General features: G+C 44.4%; 2 protein-coding genes across 3 annotated transcripts in view; one reads left to right on the plus strand and one right to left on the minus strand.

The window, feature by feature from the left end:
* Positions 1–20676, plus strand: part of LOC310753712 (uncharacterized protein) — a gene marked incomplete at its 3' end in the record, with an annotated part of 332047 nt that overhangs the window by 112939 nt on the left and 198432 nt on the right. The window lies entirely within an intron of this gene.
* The window catches only part of LOC310753823 (UDP-N-acetylglucosamine--peptide N-acetylglucosaminyltransferase 110 kDa subunit-like), a 122119-nt gene that overhangs the window by 17059 nt on the left and 84384 nt on the right, over positions 1–20676 (minus strand). For both annotated transcript variants that reach the window (XM_083595163.1, XM_083595162.1), the window contains exons 10-17: positions 17610–17763; positions 15439–15540; positions 13793–13972; positions 13300–13458; positions 10215–10304; positions 8043–8168; positions 3629–3799; positions 3393–3509 (exon numbers count right to left, since the gene is read on the minus strand). In XM_083595163.1, the coding sequence (XP_083451289.1) occupies positions 3393–3509; positions 3629–3799; positions 8043–8168; positions 10215–10304; positions 13300–13458; positions 13793–13972; positions 15439–15540; positions 17610–17763 (1099 nt within the window). The remainder of the gene's footprint in view (positions 1–3392; positions 3510–3628; positions 3800–8042; positions 8169–10214; positions 10305–13299; positions 13459–13792; positions 13973–15438; positions 15541–17609; positions 17764–20676) is intronic.

Genomic DNA, 20676 nt, shown 5'->3' on the forward strand with positions numbered 1-20676 from the left:
ATAATCTTTGCTTTAAAACCTTTTGGGCGCCTTCATAACCCAGGTAATACAGTTGGGGGGGGGGGAGACAGACCAATAGAGGTGGCTTTTTTAGCCATGGTTTTCTGCCATTTGCTGACAAATTCCTCATTGGTCAAATGCTGGTACAGACCCTTCCCTAGATTAAACACTGAAATCCTGAGCCAATGTTTTAGGGCAGCCCACCACGCTCTAGCTGAAATTGGGCATTCACCAGCTTCCAACAGAAGTACGGAGTTGGGGACGCAGTTAGGTACCTGCAGCAGAGATTGTATAAATTTTGCCTGAAAGCCATCTAGCTTTGGCAGGTCCCCATTATGCCAGACATTTGCTGCATACAGGAGTTGGGAAACAGGCAAGAAAGAAAATCAGTAACAATTATTTTTAAAAAAATAATAATTAAAGGGGGGGAAGCAACTGGGTGCTGGCCCATTTGTACCACAGTGGCACCTTGGTTCCCAAACACCTTGGGACTCAAACAACTTGGAAGCCAAGCGCTGCAAACTTGGAAGGAAGTATTGCGGTTTGGAAATTTTTTCCGGAAGCAGAACATGCTCCGATTTGAGCGCGATGCTTTAGATTTGAGTGTTCTGCTGAGGTCTGTTTTTGCCGTCTTTTGCATTTTTGTTTGGGCGGCGCTTTTGTTTTTGCGACTGGGTGGAACCTGGTTCGGCTACCAGTTGTGCGACTGCCGTACGTTGCTGATTGCTTTCATTTGATGGATCCATGGTCTCATTCAAGAGTAAAATTCATGTTTAATTGCTATTTTAGGGGTTTGCTTTTAAAAGTTTGGAACGGATTAATCCGTTTTGCGTGACTTTCCATGGGAAAGCACACTTCGGTTTTGGAACGCTTTGGTTTTGGAAGGGATGTCCGGAACGGATCAAGTTTGAGAGCCAAGGGACCACTGTATATGTATAGCTTGGGGGGTGGGGGGAGGAAGGAAGCTGCATCATTACAATGATCATCAACAACAACAACAGGCATCCCCAACCTTTGGCCATCCTGATGTTTTGGCCTACAACTCCCATGATCCCTAGCTAACAGGACTAGTGGTCAGGGATGATGGGAATTGTAGTCGAAAACATCTAGAGGGCCGAAGGTTGGGGATGCCTGATCAACAACATCATTTGGATGTTGCTGGATTGCAACTTGCACACCCTTGACCAAGCACAGGCAAGTGGATCAAAGCCCCCCCTCCAAGCAATGAGTTTTGCTACGGATGGATGGATGGATGGATGGACTGTGACTGTGGAAATGGATCAAAGCCCCCCTCCAAACAATGACTATCATCAGAGCAGGTCAGAAAACAAATTATTAAATTTTCATTACCTACAATACTGTCTTATTTATTTTAGAGTACAGTACATGGAGTATTGCTTTCATTTTATGAATCAATGGTCTTGTTAGAGAATAATAATAATAATTTATTATTTATACCTCGCCCATCTGGCTGGGTTTCCCCAGCCACTCTGGGTGGCTCCCAATCGAATATTAAAAACACAATACAATAGTAAAATTCATGTTAAATTGCTGTTTTAGGGGTTGCTTTTCAAAGTCTGGTACGGATTAATCCGTTTTGCGTGACTTTCCATGGGAAAGCGCGCCTCGGTTGTGGAATGCCTTGGTTTCGGAGTGGACATCCGGAACAGATTCAGTTTGAGAACCAAGGGACCACTGTGATTTTAAAAGAACCATCTTGCACTGGGCCACGATTTTAAAAGCCATGGGGGAAAAATAGATTGAAAAAGCTGCTCTTTATTGTATTTTAATCTTTTGCTGGAAGCCGCCCAGAGTGGCTGGGGAAACCCAGCCAGATGGGCAGGGTATAAATGATTTTTATTATTATTATTACTACTACTACTACTACTCATGTGCTGGTCCGATGCCTGTGGGAAAGTGCTTCTCTTGTGGATAATGTGCTTTCTCTTTTTTCTTTAAGTTTTTTCTTTTCAGTTTTTTATGTTTTTTTCCATACACTGCAAACATTTTCCATATATACAGTGAGGGGGAAAAGTATTTCATCATCATCAAACCTTTTATTGGCATCACATACAAACATCCAAAACAAATCAATACAGAATTACCACTCCCCCAGTGGCACAAAACATTTGCTAAAAGAAAGGAGGTAGAGCAGTCTATCGTCACATCTCTAGGTCTCCAGGGAGATGCAGTGTATTTCGACGACAAAAAACCAAACAGAGATATTTAGCCACTAACTTGGTGAGCTCCTAATCATTCCCCAGTAATAGAAAATGTATGACCTCCAACTCTGGTTTCCATTTGGGGATACAGAGTTGATCTAGAAATTGCTGACGGAGATCAGCATATAGTTTACAATTAAGAACCATATGTGTAAGGGTTTCCACCAGGTGGGCTTCACATGGGCAATTTCTTTCTCCTTCCACCCTGCCTGAGAACCTTCTCCAAAGGAGGTTGGATGGATTTGAATTAAACCTGGCCAGTGAAAATGCCCTTCTTTCTTGAGGGTTAAGCAAGGTAATTAATTCAAGGTAATTATGGTTAATTTCATGTGCCCAAGAAAGTTGAAAATAAAGAGGGGAATGCATTTTCTCTGCTAGTTCTTGGCGTTCAATATCCCACAATCTAGTTTTTATTATAGCCTTGGCAGATGGTAGGGACATCAATCGCAAAAGTTCCACTGACAGCCCAAGTTGCTATACCTTCTTGTTAAACTGTTGTAGCCCTGGGGAAAGAAAGGGGTCTAACAAAACTTCGCTGAGGAGAGGATCTTTATCTGATGTAAGGCAGATGTTTAACCAGCATAGAAGAAATCTCGCCCAGGTGACAGTCTCTACCTTGTGTTGACCTCCCTCTAGACACAAGGCTGCATAGGGTACACAGCGCGGGACAGTGAAAATCTTGAAGAGAAAAGCTGCCTGTAGTTGTTCAACCAACTGGGTAAACCCTGGCAGCCAGACTGGAATACCATAGAGCAACTGAGCTGTAATTTTGGCATTGAAGACCTTAAGGGCAGAAGGGATATGCAGTCTATTTTTATTATTATTATTTTGTAAAATAGTGTTCGTTGTATTGAAATACAATACTTTTCTTTATTCTTTGACTGTCTACTTTTCTTTGCATTTTTTCCTTTTTCTCATTTACTTTATTCTTCTTTCTCTTTTATTGGATATTATTCTTTATGTATGGTTTTGTTTTGATGTATTTACTTCGCAGTAAAAATATAATAATAATTGTTTGAATTTATACTAATGTGATATATTTGTTACTAGCTGCCCTGAGCCAGGTTTCGGCCAGGGAGGGCGGGATACAAATAAGTTTATTATTATTATCATTATCATTATCAGGAGCTAGACTCCAAAACCACCTACACACGCCCAAATTTTCCTGACCTTCACTATTTTCACATCAGGCAGGCTGTCGAGGAATGCTTTCAGGTCGATGCCGTTCAAAACAATTCGGTTGTCATAGATATGCCCATTTGATTTGAAGTCGATGACGGCTTTTTTCTGAAAGAAATATGTACAACGTGTCTGAAAAAATGCGACAATTTGGATTTGGGCCTTTTTCCAAGAAAAAAGACGGCAGTAAAAAGCAGACTGTTCCCGCTTGCCCTCTTCTCAAATACCTTCAGGTGTGGGAACATATTCGCGTGATCGCCAATGAAGAAGGTATTGGGCATGTAAGCCAGTTTTTCGGAATACTGCTCCGCCACTTCCACCGGGGACGTTTCTTGGTCGGTGATAATATAATCCATGAATAAAGCCCCGCTGGTTCCCGGGTAGCCCAGCCACATCGCCTGGAAGGCAAACAAATGAGGGTTAATAATAATAATAATAATAATTTATTTATACCCCGCCCATCTGGCTGGGTTTCCCCAGCCACTCTGGGCGGCTCCCAACAAAATATTAAAATACAGTAAGGCAGTGAAACAAGATATCCAAAGCTTTTTATTTTTTAACTTTATTGAAATTCATGAATGAACACACACACACACACACACACACACATATATATATATGGGGTCCAGTAGCACCTTAGAGACCAACTCAGTTTGTTCTCGGCACAAGCTTTCGTTTGCATGCACACTTTTTTGGATACACTGAATAATAATATAAACAATATAAATATAATATAATATTAATATTAATATAATAATGTAAATAATATAAAGAAGAAACTTAGTTGGTCTCTAAGGTGCTACTGGACATTTTAAAAAAATATATATATTTCGACTGCATCAGACCAACACGGATACCTACCTGAATAAATAATATACACACTCCTAATTCAACAAAAAAAGTAAGTATCCATGTACAAATCTTCCTTCTATGAATTGGCAAAAATTAAGGTTGGGTTAAATTTGTGCAGTCTCCTTTTTCCGATCCTTTTCCTAATGTTAAGCAGACTTCCTATCATTACCCGATGCAAAGTTCCTTTCTAGTGTTGAAACCCAGCCAGATGGGTGGGATATATATATATAATTATTATTATTATTAATGTACTTCATTGTTACCTTATTCTTTCTGTATTTTCCAATACGTTCTTACAACAGTTTGTACCCTTTACCTTATTTCTCCGCTATACCTTTAAACAAGGGTCATTTGAACGCTGCCATCGATATTATACCACTATTATATTTCTATAAGTAAATCTTACACATTTCCCATTTTTGACTAAATTATTGTTTTGTATTGCCTCTCAATCTCTTGGTTATTTGCGCCATTTCCATGTATTCCTGTAATTTTAATTTCCAATCTGATAGCGTCGGGACTGGTTCCCCTTTCCAATTCATTGCTACCAATGTACTGGCCGCAGCAGTGGCATATAGAAAAATTTCACTCAATTTTTTTGAAATATCCTTACCTAAAATACCTCTGGCAAGATATCCAGAGTTTGCAAAAAAACCCAAAAACCTAAGAGCTTCTTAAAGAGGACCGTGTCTTCCGGCAAGAGCTACAAAAAAGGCCACAGAAAGCAAGATAGTCGATCACATAATTAAGAATTAAAAAAAAAAAAATTAAATCATTTTTATTGATTTTCCAATAAAAACATCCAGTTAATATATCCAATCATAATACTCCAATTAAAATAAAAAACTACAATACAAAAGACCAAATTATAGTCCAAATTATAATTATAAATTTTTTGGAGCTCCCCACGATCTGGATCTCTGAAGCATGATGTCACGGAAGAGTTAGAAGTTTCCAGTTTCTCAGAGGGAGAAAGCACTCCCCAAGGGGGGAAGGAGAGCAGTGAATCTAATAGAAGAGAGCAAGAGGAACAAGAGGGAGGGACTGGCTGTTCACAGGAAAGGCAAGGGTTAAGTTCTAGCTCAGATTCGGAGGAGGGGAGATACAAGCCAGCTCTAGCCAGGAGGTTAGAAAAAAGAGCGGGAAAGCGAAGGGAAGGGCACCTTCGCCATTTTGAGAGTGGCTGGTCACGGAGAAGCAGAGCTCAGAAGGTATCTGAAATAAGTGACTCTGAGGAATAATAGTTAAGAACCGTTTATAAGATTGTTTTGTTAATACGCAATAAAAAGTTATAAAAGAAGAAGCGTTTGTGTGGTGATCTGAAGAGGACAACGACCAGTCCTGACACATATCTCCACATCTCAGTCCTGCCTCTCCTCGTTGTTTCCATATTTTCCACATTTCCATTTTGACGCTTTATAATTCTTCGTCCCTGAGTCCATGATTCTCAATCATGTCAAACATAATAAACTTTCATCCGTCAAATACAGCTTTGTTAGTATACATTTTTCCAACAGTCTTTTTATCAGCGCAGCTTCCTCTGACTCCATTCCAATCCGGGAAATTGTCCAAATCTGCTATCTGAAGTTTAATGGCGCGGCAACTCATTAATTGTCCAAATCTTCCTTTTGACCTTTATTGAACCAGTACCTTCCAAGTTAAATTGTTAGGCAAAACTGTTTGCAATATTACAATGAAACTGTATTCCACAAATATCAGTCATTTGGAGACTGAAACTCTCCCCCCTCAGAGCCCTAAAGGGGGGCGCTGCTAGACACCACTTAGCCTTCTCTCTCGCTCATAATGCACTGTATATTGTTCCAAGTTGTTATCTCAAATCATTGCAAAATCAGTCAGCGCATAACGCCTACTCGCCTCAAAGAAAGGGAGGAATATATTTTTTCATGCTGCTTCATATTAGCGAGAGCCATCTTGCCTCCTCTTCCATCTTTATCAAGTCTTTCAAGTCTTATGTAAAGCTGCACAATTAAATGCCTAATTATAAACAGAAATCCATCTGCCCTCTTTTTTAAAAAAAATTAAGTTCTTAATGAGGCTTGGCATTGAAAACCAATTGTAGATGTTAAGTAGAGAAGAAGAAGAAAATACCAAACACCTCCGTTATCCAAACACCATGATGAGAATCTTTTTGAAGTCTGAGCTTAAACCCCCAGGGACTGTACTTCATGATTTTTTAACAAATTAAATCGGATTGTTTCGATTTAAATCATAAAACGCTTTTGGAGAAAAATCTTTCTAAAGATTTTCTGTTTAAGTTACATCAAAGGCCATCAGGAAATAAGAATTTGTTTTAAGTTTTTCATGTGTGCAGAAACTCAGCCTTTTTTTTTTTTTAATGTTTAACCACATCAGTTAACCAACATGGATACATATGCTGTCATGTTATTGTTTTAGTTAAATAAATGGTTTAAATTGTTATGAAGAAGATGATTCTTTTTCTCCTTCCAATCAAGTACAGCAGAAAAGTTGTTCAAATAGAAACAGTTCACTTATTAAACCTCGCCATCATTTCATCATGATTGGTCTATGTATTTCTTTTTTGAAAGGACTGTCAAAACTACTCTGAAAATTTATGATTCCAAAACCGAAACCTTCATCTGGTTGTAAATATTAAAGATTATACCAGCAGGAATGCCTTTCTGTTGTTGTTGCTGTTGTTAATTAAATCAAGCCTGACTAGTGATTTAAATTGTGATTTATATCGCGATTTAAATCGATTTGATTTAAATCAAATCCGCCCTGGTCTGAAGTTTGCAAACAAACAAACAAACCTAAGAGCTTCTTAAAGAGGCAAGCGCTACAAAAAGGCCACATAAAGCAACATTTATCACACAATTAAGGACCCAGGAGGCTTTTTTTTTTACTTCCCAGAGCAGTCGGTCTTAATGACATTTTTTAACATCACAGCATTAACATCTTATGACTACAGTAAGGAATATTTTGGGCACACAGTAGTACCATGGATTCTCAAACTCCGAAAACCCAGAAGAAAGTGTTCTGGTGTCCGGACGTTTTTCGGAAGCCGGACGTCCGACACGGCTGTCGGCAATTGTTTCCAGGGTGCCTGCACCAATCGAAAGCCGTGCCTCAGTTTTCAAACATTCTGGAAGTCAGGCGGACTTCCGGAACGAATTAAATTTGGCGCTTTTGTTTTTGCTATTTTGCGTTTCTGTTTTTGAGGCTTTTTTTGGTTAACTTGTTTTTGTGACTGTGTGGAGCCCAGTTCAGCTACTGATTGATGGATTGCATGACGGATGGATGGATGGATTGACTGTGTGACGGCGGAAACAGATAAAAGCCCCCCATCCAAACAGTGACTTTAGCTACTGATGGACGGACGGATGGATTGTGTGACTGCGGAAATGGATAGAAGCCCCCGATCCAAACAATGACTTTAGCTACGGATGGATGGTGTGACTGCGGAAATGGATTGAAGCCCCCCATCCCTGTCATCAGTGCAGGCAATATTTTTTTTTTAATTATCATCTACAATACTGTCTTATTTATTTTATAGTACAGTACATTGATGATTGCTTTCATTTTAGGGATCAATGGTCTCGTTAGAGAGTAAAATTGATGTTAAATGGCTGTTTCAGGGGTTGTTTTTCAAAGCCTGGAACTGATTAATCCGTTTTGCATTCCTTTCTATGGGAAAGCGCGCCTCAGTTTGGGAACGCTTTAGTTTCGGAACTAACTTCTGGAAGGGATGAAGTTTGAGAACCAAGGGACCACTGTATTATCAACATTTTTCACTGTGACTTCCTTTACCTGGATTGGGGCCGGCCGGAGAGCAAACAGCTCGTTGCGGGCTCCTTTGGTGTAGCCATTCATGTTAATGAGGATATGGATGCCGTCTTGGTGAATGCGGTCGGCCGCCTTGCCATTGCACGGGACCTGAAACGCAAACATTAGAAGCACGTTTAGGGAAGTTTTTAACAACTGATGTTTTAATGTCTTTTTAATCTCTTGTTGGAAGCCACCCAGAGTGGCTGGGGAAACCCAGCCAGATGGGTGGGGTATAAGTAATAAATTTATTATTATTATTATTAATACTACTACTACTACTACTTGTCAGGGAACTGCCATCAGCTCAGAGGCGAGAGATGGAAGGGCAGCTGTGTTATAGGGAGCCTCCAAAAATCTTGTGAAGCAGTTCCTCTTCCGGGGAGGAGGAAAGCCCACCTCCAGTGGAGAAGAGGTGCAGGGACCAGGGGATGCTAGGGAGAGCCTCAACATCGAGCCTGAGCAAACCGGAGAGGCGGGAAGTACGCCCTTGCCAGCGCCCATTCTGTGCAGTAGGCTTCAGCGCAGGGAGGGGCGGAAAAGGCTGGGGGTGATGTGACTTTTATGCTGGGGGAGGTACAAAGACCGACCACTCCCAGATTCTGATAGCGATTGAGCCAGACATGAACTTACGACGCTCTTCACTGTAAATAGTTTGCACCAAGAATAAAGTCTGGAAAAGACAGGTCGGAGTCTTGCCTGTTTACTCTCGAGCAACCACACCAGCATCTGACACTACTACTACATCTGCTAAGGCATCTTTCAGTTTGACTCGACAACCCGGCAACGATGTCACAGCCCTCGAATTGTCCTTCTGAGCTTCTTTCCCTCATACAGTGCACTTGCCGTTGCTTTTGCAAAATCCTGCACTGCAGGAAAGTGCGACGTTTTGGTCAGATTGCCATAGCTCAGGGGACGTGCTCCGTGAGAAAACTGGGCAGGGTATCTGAAGCACTACTCTGCACCCATGACTTGAGAGCATCCAGGAATCATATGAAATGTAGTTTAGGGTTAGGGGTTTAGGGGAAAGGGCTAGGGCAAAGGCAAAGGGCTAGGGCTGGAGCTAGGGCTAGGGCAAGAATTACTGTTAGACTTAGGGTTTAGAGGTTTAGGGTTTACAGCTAGGGCAAAGGCAAAGGCAAGGGCTAGAGTGAGAGTTGGGGTTTGGGTTAAGGCCAGGCACGTCCAAAGTCCATCTTCAATCCTAAAAAAAGCTCAAGAACTTTGGCCAGCCCTCACGCATGTTCACGTCATCAAATCTGGCCCTCTTTGGAAAAAGTTTGGACACCGACTAGTGATTTAAATCATGATTTAAATCTATTTGATTTAAATCAAATCTACCCTGTTATATATATATTACCAAGCAAGAACTTCAACCAGCCACTGGAAAGCTCCCGAGAAGCGGCAACGTGACCACCACCACCCCACCCCACCCCATGTTGCACGACCCTTCAGCCATGAGTTCAGACATGAGTTTCCAAGCTCTGCCCCAAAATCTGATTCATAGATTATTGATCGCTAGCCTAGATGGTTTGCCTCACTAACTAGTGCAGTCGAAATATATTAATTATCCAGTAGCACCTTAGAGAACAACTAAGTTTGTTCTTGGTATAAGCTTTCGTGTGCATGCACACTTCTTCAGATACCTGAAGAATCTGCTAGTGCTGATTATTCATTATTTAGCCCCCTCTTCCGATACCGCACATTCCTCCTAACAACGTCTAGCATCCAAGAGCAGAAAGTACACAACATTAGCGCTTCTTCCTTCTGCCAGATTATGCATTAAAAGCCTGTTCTCGGCCATCAAAGAGCTTTAGCAAGAGATAGAGAAGGGATGTAAACAGAGGCAGGAAGAGATGACCGTATCTCTGAGTTTTATTTTGATTTTAAATGTGATTAGAACTGTATTTTAAACCAATTGTTTGATTTTGTGTTTTAATGTATTTGATAATTGATGTTAGCCGCCCTGAGCCCGGTCTCGGCAGGGGAGGGCAGGGTATAAATAAAATTTATTATTATTATTATTATTATTATTATTATTATTATTATTATTATTATTTAAGATCACTAAACTCCTCGAAATGACAAGTATCTTCTGGAAAAGGTTGCCCGGGCAAGAGCGTTATTTAGGATATATAGGGGGGAAAGAGCTCTCACCTGAGATAAGTCAATAAAGTGATTTGCTTCAGCCATCACCTTGACCCGGAAGTTTGTGCCGTCGTCAGGGCTGAGGGCATAGCAGAAGACCTGGGAAAGAGAGGAGATGCTTAGAACTGAGGCTGACCAGTCACTGAATGAATGAATTAATCTTTATTTGCGTTGGCAATTGCAATAAAACAATACGATATACAAAGGATGGAAATTAAAAGTCCATTGTATAAAATACATTTGAGGGTCATTTGAGCAGGGAGCACGCGAGAAGCGACAAAACACGGGGGGGGGGGGACATCGGACAAAGCCCATCTTTCCCAAACGCTGCAGGAAAACGCCAGAATTTACGAAGCGCATAAACCATCACAGCTTTCCTCCAAGATGAAGCAATCGCTGACAGAGAATCGTAGAACTGGGGAGTTGGAAAGGGCAATGAGGCTCATCTAGTATGACCCCCTGCAATGCGGGAATCTTTTGCCCAAGAGCTTGCCTCTTGTGGCTTATCCCCACAACAGCTACTGACTTTGGGTTTTAATAATAATAATAATTTCATTTTTGTACCCCACCCTCCCTGGCCGGAGCCGGGCTCAGGGCAGCTAACATGATAAAACTAACACAGTATACAAAGAACATAGAAACAGGCAATCAATTAATTAAAATACATCTTAAAACAGTCAAGCAGTCTAATCCAGGCATCCCCAACCTGCAGCTCTCCAGATGCTTTGGCCTACAATTCCCATGATCCCTAGCTAACAGGACCAGTGGTCAGGGATGATGGGAACTATAGTCCAAAACATCTGGAGGGCCAAAGGTTGGGGGTGCCTGGTCTAATCTGTCAGTGCCTAAATGATCTCAAGCGTCAGAACGACTTGGCTGCCATCAGGAAATTTCGCCCGTGGTATGACTCTCTCCCCCCTTCCCATTTCAACTCTCCGGCACCTGATCTGCATAACCGAGCGATCCCAAAATGTAGACGTGCTTTGACCGTCACAAGATTAAAATGTCTCGCCCTTGGCTGGACTCGAGGGACGATTCCAACAGATTCCACCCAAAAAACGCTCATGTCCCTGCAGAGATGGCAGCACCAAATCAGTGGCACATGCCCTTTATAAAAAGACTTGAGGAGTGAGATTATCACCCCTCTTTTATTGCCCGTTCCGGGTCGCCCAACCACTGCCCCAGCGTCCTCTCTCTTGGCAGATCAAGAGGAGCAGGTGACAGCAAAGGACGTGGAGATTCAGGTCACAGTCTTACAATGGCTGCACTCTTTCCTTTCAGGTCAGGGACAGTGGATTGTGCTAGGGGAGGAGTTGTCGTCACGGCACCCCTTGGTGTGTGGAGTTCCGCAGGGCACAATCCTCTCCCCAATGCTTTTAAACATTTTTATGCGCCCCTTGCCCAGCATGTCTGGAATTTTGGGCAGGGCTGTCATCAATATGCTGATGACACCCAGCTTCATCCGTTGATGGACGGCCATCCTGACTCGGCCCCGGACACACTGACCAGAGGCTTGAAAGCTGTGGCCGGATGGTTGTGCGGGAGCCGGTTGAAGTGAAATCCTTCGAAAACAGAGGTCCTCTGGTTGGGCTGGGACGACATGGGGCTGGGGGGCAAATTCCCATCTCTTGCAGGGGCGCAATTAGTGCCAGCGCCTTCCGTCAGGAGTTTGAGTGTAACCTTCGACGCCTCCCTCTCTATGGAGACACAGGTTACAGCTACAGCAAAGGCGGCATTTTCCCACCTTTGCTGCTCTAAGCAGCTGGTCCCTGCCTTCTCTTGCCCTGATCTCACCATGGTGATCCATGTGGTGGTCACCTCCTGGCTCGATTATTGTAACTTGCTCTACGCGGGGCTGCCCTTGAAGCTGACCCAGAAACTCCAGCAGGTGCAGAATGCCGTGGCGAGACTCCTTACGGGGTCCTCACCGCGGGATCACATTTGTCCAATGCTATACCAGCGGCACTGGCTCCCAGTGTAGTACAGGGTCAGATTCAAGGAGCTGGTTTTAACCTTTAAAGCCCTATATAGCCAAGGCCCCTCGTACCTGCAGGACCGCCTCTCCTGGCATGACCCGCGGAGGACCTTACGGTCCGCAAATAAAAATATCTTGGAGGTCCCAGGCCTCGGGGATGTTCAACTGGCCTCAACCAGGGCCAAGGGCTTTTCATGCAGCCAAAAGATGTGATCCAGGAACATGGCGGTTTTCTCAGCTGCCACCGCATGGGAGCATGCCACAAAGTGACACATCTTGGTCAGTAGGTCCACCACCACGACAGCCGTCTTACCTCGGGACATGGGCAGGTCCGTCATGAAGTCTATGGACACTGGCTCCCATGGTCTCCCCGGTGTGGGTAAGGCCCGCCAGAGCCGCCCTTTCCCTCTTTGCTCTCTGACACGTGTCGCATCCTCGTACATATTCCCGCACATCCTCCCTTACCTTGGGCCACCAGAAATCCCGCGTAACTAACAACATGGTCTTGTGTTGCCCAAAGTGCCCAGCTGTAGGGTTGTCATGGAGCTGCTTGAGGACTCTGATCCTCAAAGGCTCTCCCGGTACATACCATATTTTTCGCTCCATAAGACACACTTTTTCCCTCCTAAAAAGTAAGGGAAAATGTGTGTGCATCTTATGAAGTGAATGCAGGCTGCACAGCTATCCCAGAAGCCAAAACAGCAAGAGGGATTGCTGCTTTCACTGCGTAGCGATCCCTCTTGCTGTTCTGGCTTCTGAGATTCAGAATATTTTTTTTCTTGTTTTCCTCCTCCAAAGACTATGTGCATCTTGTGGTCTGGTGCGTCTTATAGAGCGAAAAATACGGTACTTACAAAGGTGGCCAGGTTTTGAGCTGTGGCAGTCAGAATAAAACCCACTCTCGATTCAAAACCCTCAAATGTATTTGATATCGTTGACTTTTCAGTTCTATTCTTTGCAGATCGTCTCGTTTTATTGCTACAGCTGAGGGCTGACACAGATGAAGATTCATTTGTTCGTTTGGCCCAACATGGGGCTCGAACCCGCGACCCTGAGATTCAGAGTCTCGGCGCTCTGCCGCCTGAGCTACTCGCACGGCCACCCTCTTGTGCACCTCACCTCGAATTTGTCCGAATTGTGCATGCCTGGGATGGACTGCATGAGATGGGAGGTGGGGTGGTTGCCGAAGTCAGAACTGACGTAGCCCACGCGGAGCCGGCCCTCGCTGGCTTTCAAGTCCTTGGAGTGTTCGTAGGGCGGCTTGTGGAGGACGTTGATCTGGCAGGGGGATTCAAGGAAGCCATGTTACAGAAACGACATGTAATAATAATAACTTTTTTTTCTTTGAATATTATTATTCAAAGATGTGGGAGGCCCTACCTAACAGGAACAGCAGTCAGAGATGATGGGAATTGTAGTCCCCAAACAGCTAGAGGGCCAAATTTGGCCACCACTGCTCTAAATCAGGCATGGCCCAACTTGGCCCTCCAGCTCTTTTGGGACTGCAACTCCCACCATCCGTAGCTCACAGCACCAGTGGTCAGGGATGATGGGCACTGTAGTCCCAAAACAGCTGGGGGGCCAAGTTGGGCCATGCCTGGCACAGACCCACCTTGTCCAGGCAGAGGTTCCCATGTCTCTCAGCAATAGCCTTTCGGAAGCCGTGAGATAGCGGATAAAGCATGCTGTGATGGGGGTGCACCGAAGGGAGTCGGTTCTTCTCCAGCTGGTCAGCCACAATACTGACAAGCTTCTTCATTCTCTCGTCATAATCGGTCCAATCGCAAACGATCTGAGAGGAGGCAAAGAAAACCCTGAATTACGTTCTAGATTCAGGTAGGTAGCCGTGTTCGTCTGACACAGTCGAAATATATAAAAAAATATAAAAAATGTCCAGTAGCACCTTAGAGACCAACTCAGTTTGTTCTTGGTATAAGTTTTCGTGTGCATGCATACTTCTTCAGATACACTGAAACAGAAGTCACCAGACCCTTATATATAGGTGGGAGGGTGGGGTGGGGTATTTCTCAGAAGGGTAGTAGGAGAGGGGTGATTTTACTGTTCCCAAAAGGAAACCTCCCTCTGCTTGTCCATATTGAGAGGATGCCAGCAAGGCAAAAAAAGGATTACAGAACTGTGCCTCCATGATTGACACCTTCTTAATCCTTGTATTTAATGATAATAACACTTGGCTGTCGTGCGCAGGCAGACTTCTTCAGATACACTGAAACAGAAGTCCCCAGACCCTGATATATAGTGGAAGGAAAAGTCCCCAGACCCCGATATATAGAGGGAGGGTAGGGTTTTTCTCCGAAGGGTAGTAGGACTCAATGGGTTTGGTCAACCTGTGGGCAACTGTGAATGACTGCAATTAGTCCTACAGGAAAAAGCAAGGGATAGTATGCAGATGGTTAGCACATGTAATGAGACAGGAATCCAGTATCTCTATTCAGACCAGGTCTCTCCATCATTTTCAGTTGAGTAATAAGTTGTAATTCAGCAACTTCTCTTTCAAGACTGTTTCTGACAGCTGCTTGGAGATCCTGTATTGAATGTCCTGGGAGGATAAATGGGCATAAATCTGACATCAGGAATCGCAAGACAGAGAAGCCAGTAAGAGAACACTTCAATCTCCCAGGACATTCAATACAGGATCACCAAGCAGCTGTCTTCTTACAAAAGAATTTCAGAAACATTACATATGCTAATCATTACATATGCTAATCATCTGCTACATCAAAGCTACCTTCTATCTTTATGACCCAGGATGCCTGGTGAAGCAACTGGCCTGTGTTTTAGAATGCTTATACATGCCTGTCAGGCGTAGAAAATGAACAGTAAAGAAGATGGGCAGAGATGCAGAGGCTTATGGGATTTGATCAGAAATTATTGTCAATGACTCAAACCCAGTCAACGCAATGCTTTCATTGCCGACACAATGGCTTGCTTCATTTTTCATAATTCCTCATACCAATCCCACCTGACCCCCACAAGGCATCTCCTCCTACCCTTCTGAGAAATACCTGACTCCACCCTCCCACTATATATCAGGGTCTGGTGACTTCTGTTTCTGTGTACCTGAAGAAGAGTGCCTGCACACAAAAGCTTTGACCCAGAACAAACAGAGTTGGTCTCTAAGGTGCTACTGGACAATTCCTTACCACTACTGTGGTACCTTGGGACTTAAATGCTTCGGTTCCCAAACGCTGGAAACCCCAGAAGTGTTAGCCCTTATACTGGTGAAAAAGCCCTCCTCACCTGCAAACAGTGCGCCAAGTTGCAGTAAGCATCGGGAAAGTCCGGCTTCAGTTTCAGGGCGGTGCGATACGAAGCAATTGCTTCTGGGATATTTCCGGAATCCTAGAAAGGGAGGGGAAGGATATTTTAGCAATTGCCACCTGCTTTTTGTCTCAACCAGTAAAACCAAAGATGAAGCAGAGACGAACGGTACAATGATCCACGCCGGGTGGACATGTAAAAAAAAATAAAAAGAATTTTGGGATACCATACCTAATGAGCTCAAGACAGGCATCCCCAACCTGCGACCCCCCATATGTTTTGTCCTACAACTCCCATGATCCCTAGCTAGCAGGACCAGTGGTCAGGGATGATGGGAATTGTAGTCCAAAACATCTGGAGGCCCCAGTTTTGGGGTGCCTGCCATAGGCAAACTCAGCCCTCCAGCTGCCCTACAGGCAGAATTATGAGAGGTTTCAGAACAAACATTTCATAGCGAACAGGACACTTGCAGAGTATTGTCTAAAACAGGGGTGCCCAAATTTTTCCCAAAGGGGGCTAGATTTGATTATCTTTTTTTACGATTTACCCCAAAGTTGCTTAGCTTTTTTTTGGATTTTACCCCAGGAAGCCAGATTAAATCGACCGGCAAGATTTAACCCCAAAGATGATGAGCTTTTTTTTCTAGGATTGAAGTTGTTGAGATTTCTTTAGGATTTAACCCCAAACTTGTTGAGCTTTATTTTTTAGATTTTTACCCCAGGGCATATACTGCGTTGTTGACCTTTTGGGGGCAATTTTACCCCGAAGTTGTTGAGCTTTGCCCCAGTAAGTAAACTGGATTAGGTCCCTAGGCAAGGCTTGCGACATGCCTGGTCTAAAAGAAGGCTGGAAAAATTTAAATTCTTCGGCGGGTGTGGATTGACGAAGGACAGCAGGAAATAGGACAAATGCAATGCATTTGAGATCTAGGAGAGACGAGTGAAAGGGCGCCGTCGGAAACATGACATAGGGATCGCATTGGGGTGATCGGAAGTCACAATGTGATTTTTGGGTGTAGGAATCTGCCATGCTTTCCCGCCTATATAAGACGCCCTCTATTTCGGGGGGGCTCAAATTTAAGAAAACAAGCCATTCACCCACCCAATTGCCCATATAAGACGACCCCCCCCCATTTTTTACTTTATTTTGGAGTAATAAAACCCCGCCTGACACTGAAAAGTACAATTTTTTCCCCTTTTTTCTTTTTTTAAATTTTATTTACAAACACATAAACACAATAATACAAAAATTATATTACCCTACCACCATAAATTACAGACATTAAAACACCCTTGCGACTTCCCTCGACTGTCCCTCACCCTCCTATATATTATATTACATATTGCATTTTTTTCCTATTTATTTATTATTGATTTCATTTTACATGTAAGTTGCCGTACATTTTCAACACTATACATTACATATATAATACTATATATACGGATTCCCCACATCTAACCCCAAACCCTATACCCAACTCACTATTTACCCAAATACCCATGTGACTTCCTTCACTCACGTTCACATTGCAATTTTAATCTAAATTCATATTTCTTAACTCTTTTAACTTGCTGGTTTTTTTCACCAGCTTTACAAACATTAATCCAAACATATCAACATGTTAGTTTTTGAGCAGTACTTGGACATGTAATCCTCAAACCATTTTCATTGTATTTCTATTTTCTGGTTTGATTGGTACCTTATTACTGCAGTTAACCTTGCCAATTCTATAAATGCAATTTCTTTATCTAGTCATCCTTTGTGGGTATATATTTCCCTTTCCAGTTTTGTGCAAGGAGTAGCCTTGCTGTGGCTGTTGCATATAAGAATAATATCTTTCGATCTTGTGGTATTTGTTTACATCTTATACTCAGTAAATATGCCTCTGGTTTTTTCTCTAAATTAATTCTGAGAATCTTTTTTATTTCCTCATGAATTTTTGAACTATTCCACAACCCCACCATAAATGTATCGGTGTGCCTCCTCGCACTTCCAGCATAAATTATGATTTTCCCTTTTTCTTTTTGCGACATGTCTCGATTTGGGATGGCTTTCGCCAATTGTTTTCCTTTGTAAAAACTAATGGATTTCCCCGTCGTTGTCCCCCCCCCCCCCAGAAAAAAGAGATTTAGCAGAGACGCAAAGCTCACCTTATGGATGGAAGCGAGGTTGCTGTGGGCATCGGCAAATGCAGGATTTATTTGGATGGCTCTTGTGTAGCATTGCAGAGCTCCTTGGACGTCTTGCATTTCCTTCAAGGTGTTCCCCATGTTGGAATAGGCGTCTGCAAAAGTGGGGCTGATTCTGATGCGGAGGGCGAGATAAAAAGCGTATTTTTGGTACAAAAACACATCGAAGTTACGCAGGGAAAAAAAGGGTCGAGAGGGCTCTTTCTATCCCATGCAGTGGTCATTAGGGCAGTTCATAAAAAACTCTTTTTTGAAAATGCCTACTCCAAATGTCTTATCTTACTACACTAGGATTATATAGCTATATCTGAAATTTCATGCATATCAGTTAATACAGGCATGGCCCAACTTGGCCCTCCAGCTGTTTTGGGACTACAACTCCCGTCATCCCAAGCTCACAGGACCAGTGATCAGGGATGATGGGCATTGTAATCCCAAAGCAGCTGGAGGGCCACGTTTGGCCATGCCTGAGTTAATATCTTGACCCTGCTCCACTGAAAAGCATTGGGTGTTCAGTAGGGCGGTTCATAAAAAACTCTTTTTTTAAAAAATGCCTGCTCCAAAGGTCTTATCTTACTACATTAGGGATTATACAGCTATACCTGAAATTTCATGCATATCAGTTAATATCTTGACCCTGCTCCGCTGAATTGAAATTTCAGCCTTCACGGCATAGGAAAACGGCTAAGTAAACAGCTATTTTTGTGGAGGAAGAAAGGCCCTGGGATGACACCCGTAATTGGAAAAAAAGGGACTCATCCCTGTGGACACGTGTTCAGCATTATTGTACGCAAACTCTGCCAGGGCTAGCTTCTCCACCCAATCATTCTGCCGCTGATTGACATAGCAGCGCAAGTACTGCTGCAAAATGGCATTTGCTCTCTCCACCTGTCCATTAGTCTGTGGGTGCCGGGCTGTGGAGAAGCTCACCTCTACCTGCAACAAATTGATGAGCTTGCGCCAGAAACACAAGGTGAACTGTCTTCCACGGTCCGAAATTACCCTAGAAGGGATCCCATGCAGCCAAAAGATGTGATCCAGGAACTTGGCGGTTTCCTCAGCTGTCACCGCATGGGAGGATGCCACAAAGTGACACATCTTGGTCAGCAGGTCCACCACCACGACAGCCGTCTTACCTTGGGACATGGGCAGGTCCGTCATGAAGTCTATGGACACTGGCTCCCATGGTCTCCCCGGTGTGGGTAAGCCCCGCCGGAGCTGCCCTTTCCCTCTTTGCTCTCTGACACGTGTCGCATCCTCGTACATATTCCCGCACATCCTCCCTTACCTTGGGCCACCAGAAATCCCGCGTAACTAACAACATGGTCTTGTGTTGCCCAAAGTGCCCAGCTGTAGGGTTGTCATGGAGCTGCTTGAGGACTCTGACCCTCAAAGGCTCTCCCGGCACATACCGTATTTTTCGCTCCATAAGACGCACTTTTTCCCTCCTAAAAAGTAAGGGGAAATGTGTGTGTGTCTTATGGCGCGAATGCCGGGGGGAGGCAGGCAGGAAAAGCCCCCAAGAGCCACACACAAGCTCCCTGCGGCTCTTGTGGGCTTTTCCCCAGGAGGGAGAAGGGATTGACGCGGCCAGTCAGTCCCTTCTCCCTCCTCGTAGAAAAGCCCACAGGAGCCGTACGCTCCTTAAAGGGTGCATGGCTCTTGTGGGCTTTTGCGGGAGGTGGGGGAATTCCCCCACCTCCCGCAAAAGCCATGCGCTCTTTAAAGGGAGGTGGGGAATACTCCCAGAGCTTGTCGGGGCTGGGGGGGGGCGGGCTTCCCCCTCCAGCCCCGAGAAGATCTGGGAGAAGCGGACAGGCTGCACGTGTGGCCCCAAATAGCTGCGGACAGGCTGCGTGCAGGACGCTTCTCCCAGAACTTGTCGGGGCTGGAGGGGAAAGCCCGGTCCCCCCCCCAGCCCCAAAGAGCAGCTTGATTCCCCCTCTAAAAACTAGGTGTGCCTTATGGTCAGGTGTGCCTTATGGAGCAAAAAATACAGCACAGTGCCCCTTTGTAGAATAACAGCCCCCCTTTCTCCTCAAAGCCCCCATCTGCTCCCAGCCCCTCCTTGAGCTCGCCTAATTTCCTTTGAGCAAAGTCATCGTCTTTGGTGAGTCTTCACCAGTTCTGCCTCCCCTGCCAGTGCTCCCCCACAGGTCCATTTGTCCTCCTGGAACCTGTGTCTGGCCACGGGTGGCCCTTCATCTTCCATGTACTCAGGCTTCCTGGATAGCGCGTCTGCTCTCACGTTCTGCTCTCCAGGGACGTATTGGATCTCAAAGTTAAAATTGGCAAAAAATTCTGCCCAACGGATCTGCCTCTGAAAAAGCACACACGGTGTGCCAATATTCCAAGTTCTTGTGGCCTGTCCACACCTGGATCTGCTGCTGCACCCCATCAGAAAGTGTCTCCACTGCTTAAAAGCCACATAAATGGCCAGCAATTATTTGTCATACATTGTGTAATTTTGCTCCAATTTGTTCAGCTTCCGGGAGAAAAAGGCACAAGGCCTCCAATCTCCCCCTGCATCTTGTTGTAACAGGACTGCGCCAATGGCCCAATCTGAAGCGTCCGTCTCCACCCTCAAGGGTTTGTCAGGATCCACGTGCAAGAACTGCTCCTCTGACGCAAAGACCTTCTTTAAGCTTTCAAAGGCCTGCTGCACCTCCTTAGTCCACAGAAACTTTCTCTTCCCACTGAGACAACCAGTTATGGGCGCCAACAAATGCGCAAAGTTCTTGATAAACTTTCAGTAGAAGTTGCTAAAGCCCAGGAATCCCTGCACATCCTTCTTCATCTTGGGGCTTTCCCAGTCTAACACAACCTTCACCTTCTCCTGATCCATGGCAAGTCCCCTATCCGACAGCCGGTCCCCCAGGAACTCGACCTCACAAGCATGAAACTGGCATTTCTCCAGTTTGACCCACAACTGATGCTCCTTGAGCTTCTCCGACAGTTGCAGAACGTCCTCCACATGCTGTTTCTCATTCTCTGAAAAGACCAAGAGGTCATCCAAGAAACAGACACA

The sequence above is a fragment of the Podarcis filfolensis genome (genome assembly GCF_964270895.1).
Source record: "Podarcis filfolensis genome assembly, chromosome: W".
In the NCBI taxonomy this organism is placed as follows: domain Eukaryota; kingdom Metazoa; phylum Chordata; class Lepidosauria; order Squamata; family Lacertidae; genus Podarcis; species Podarcis filfolensis.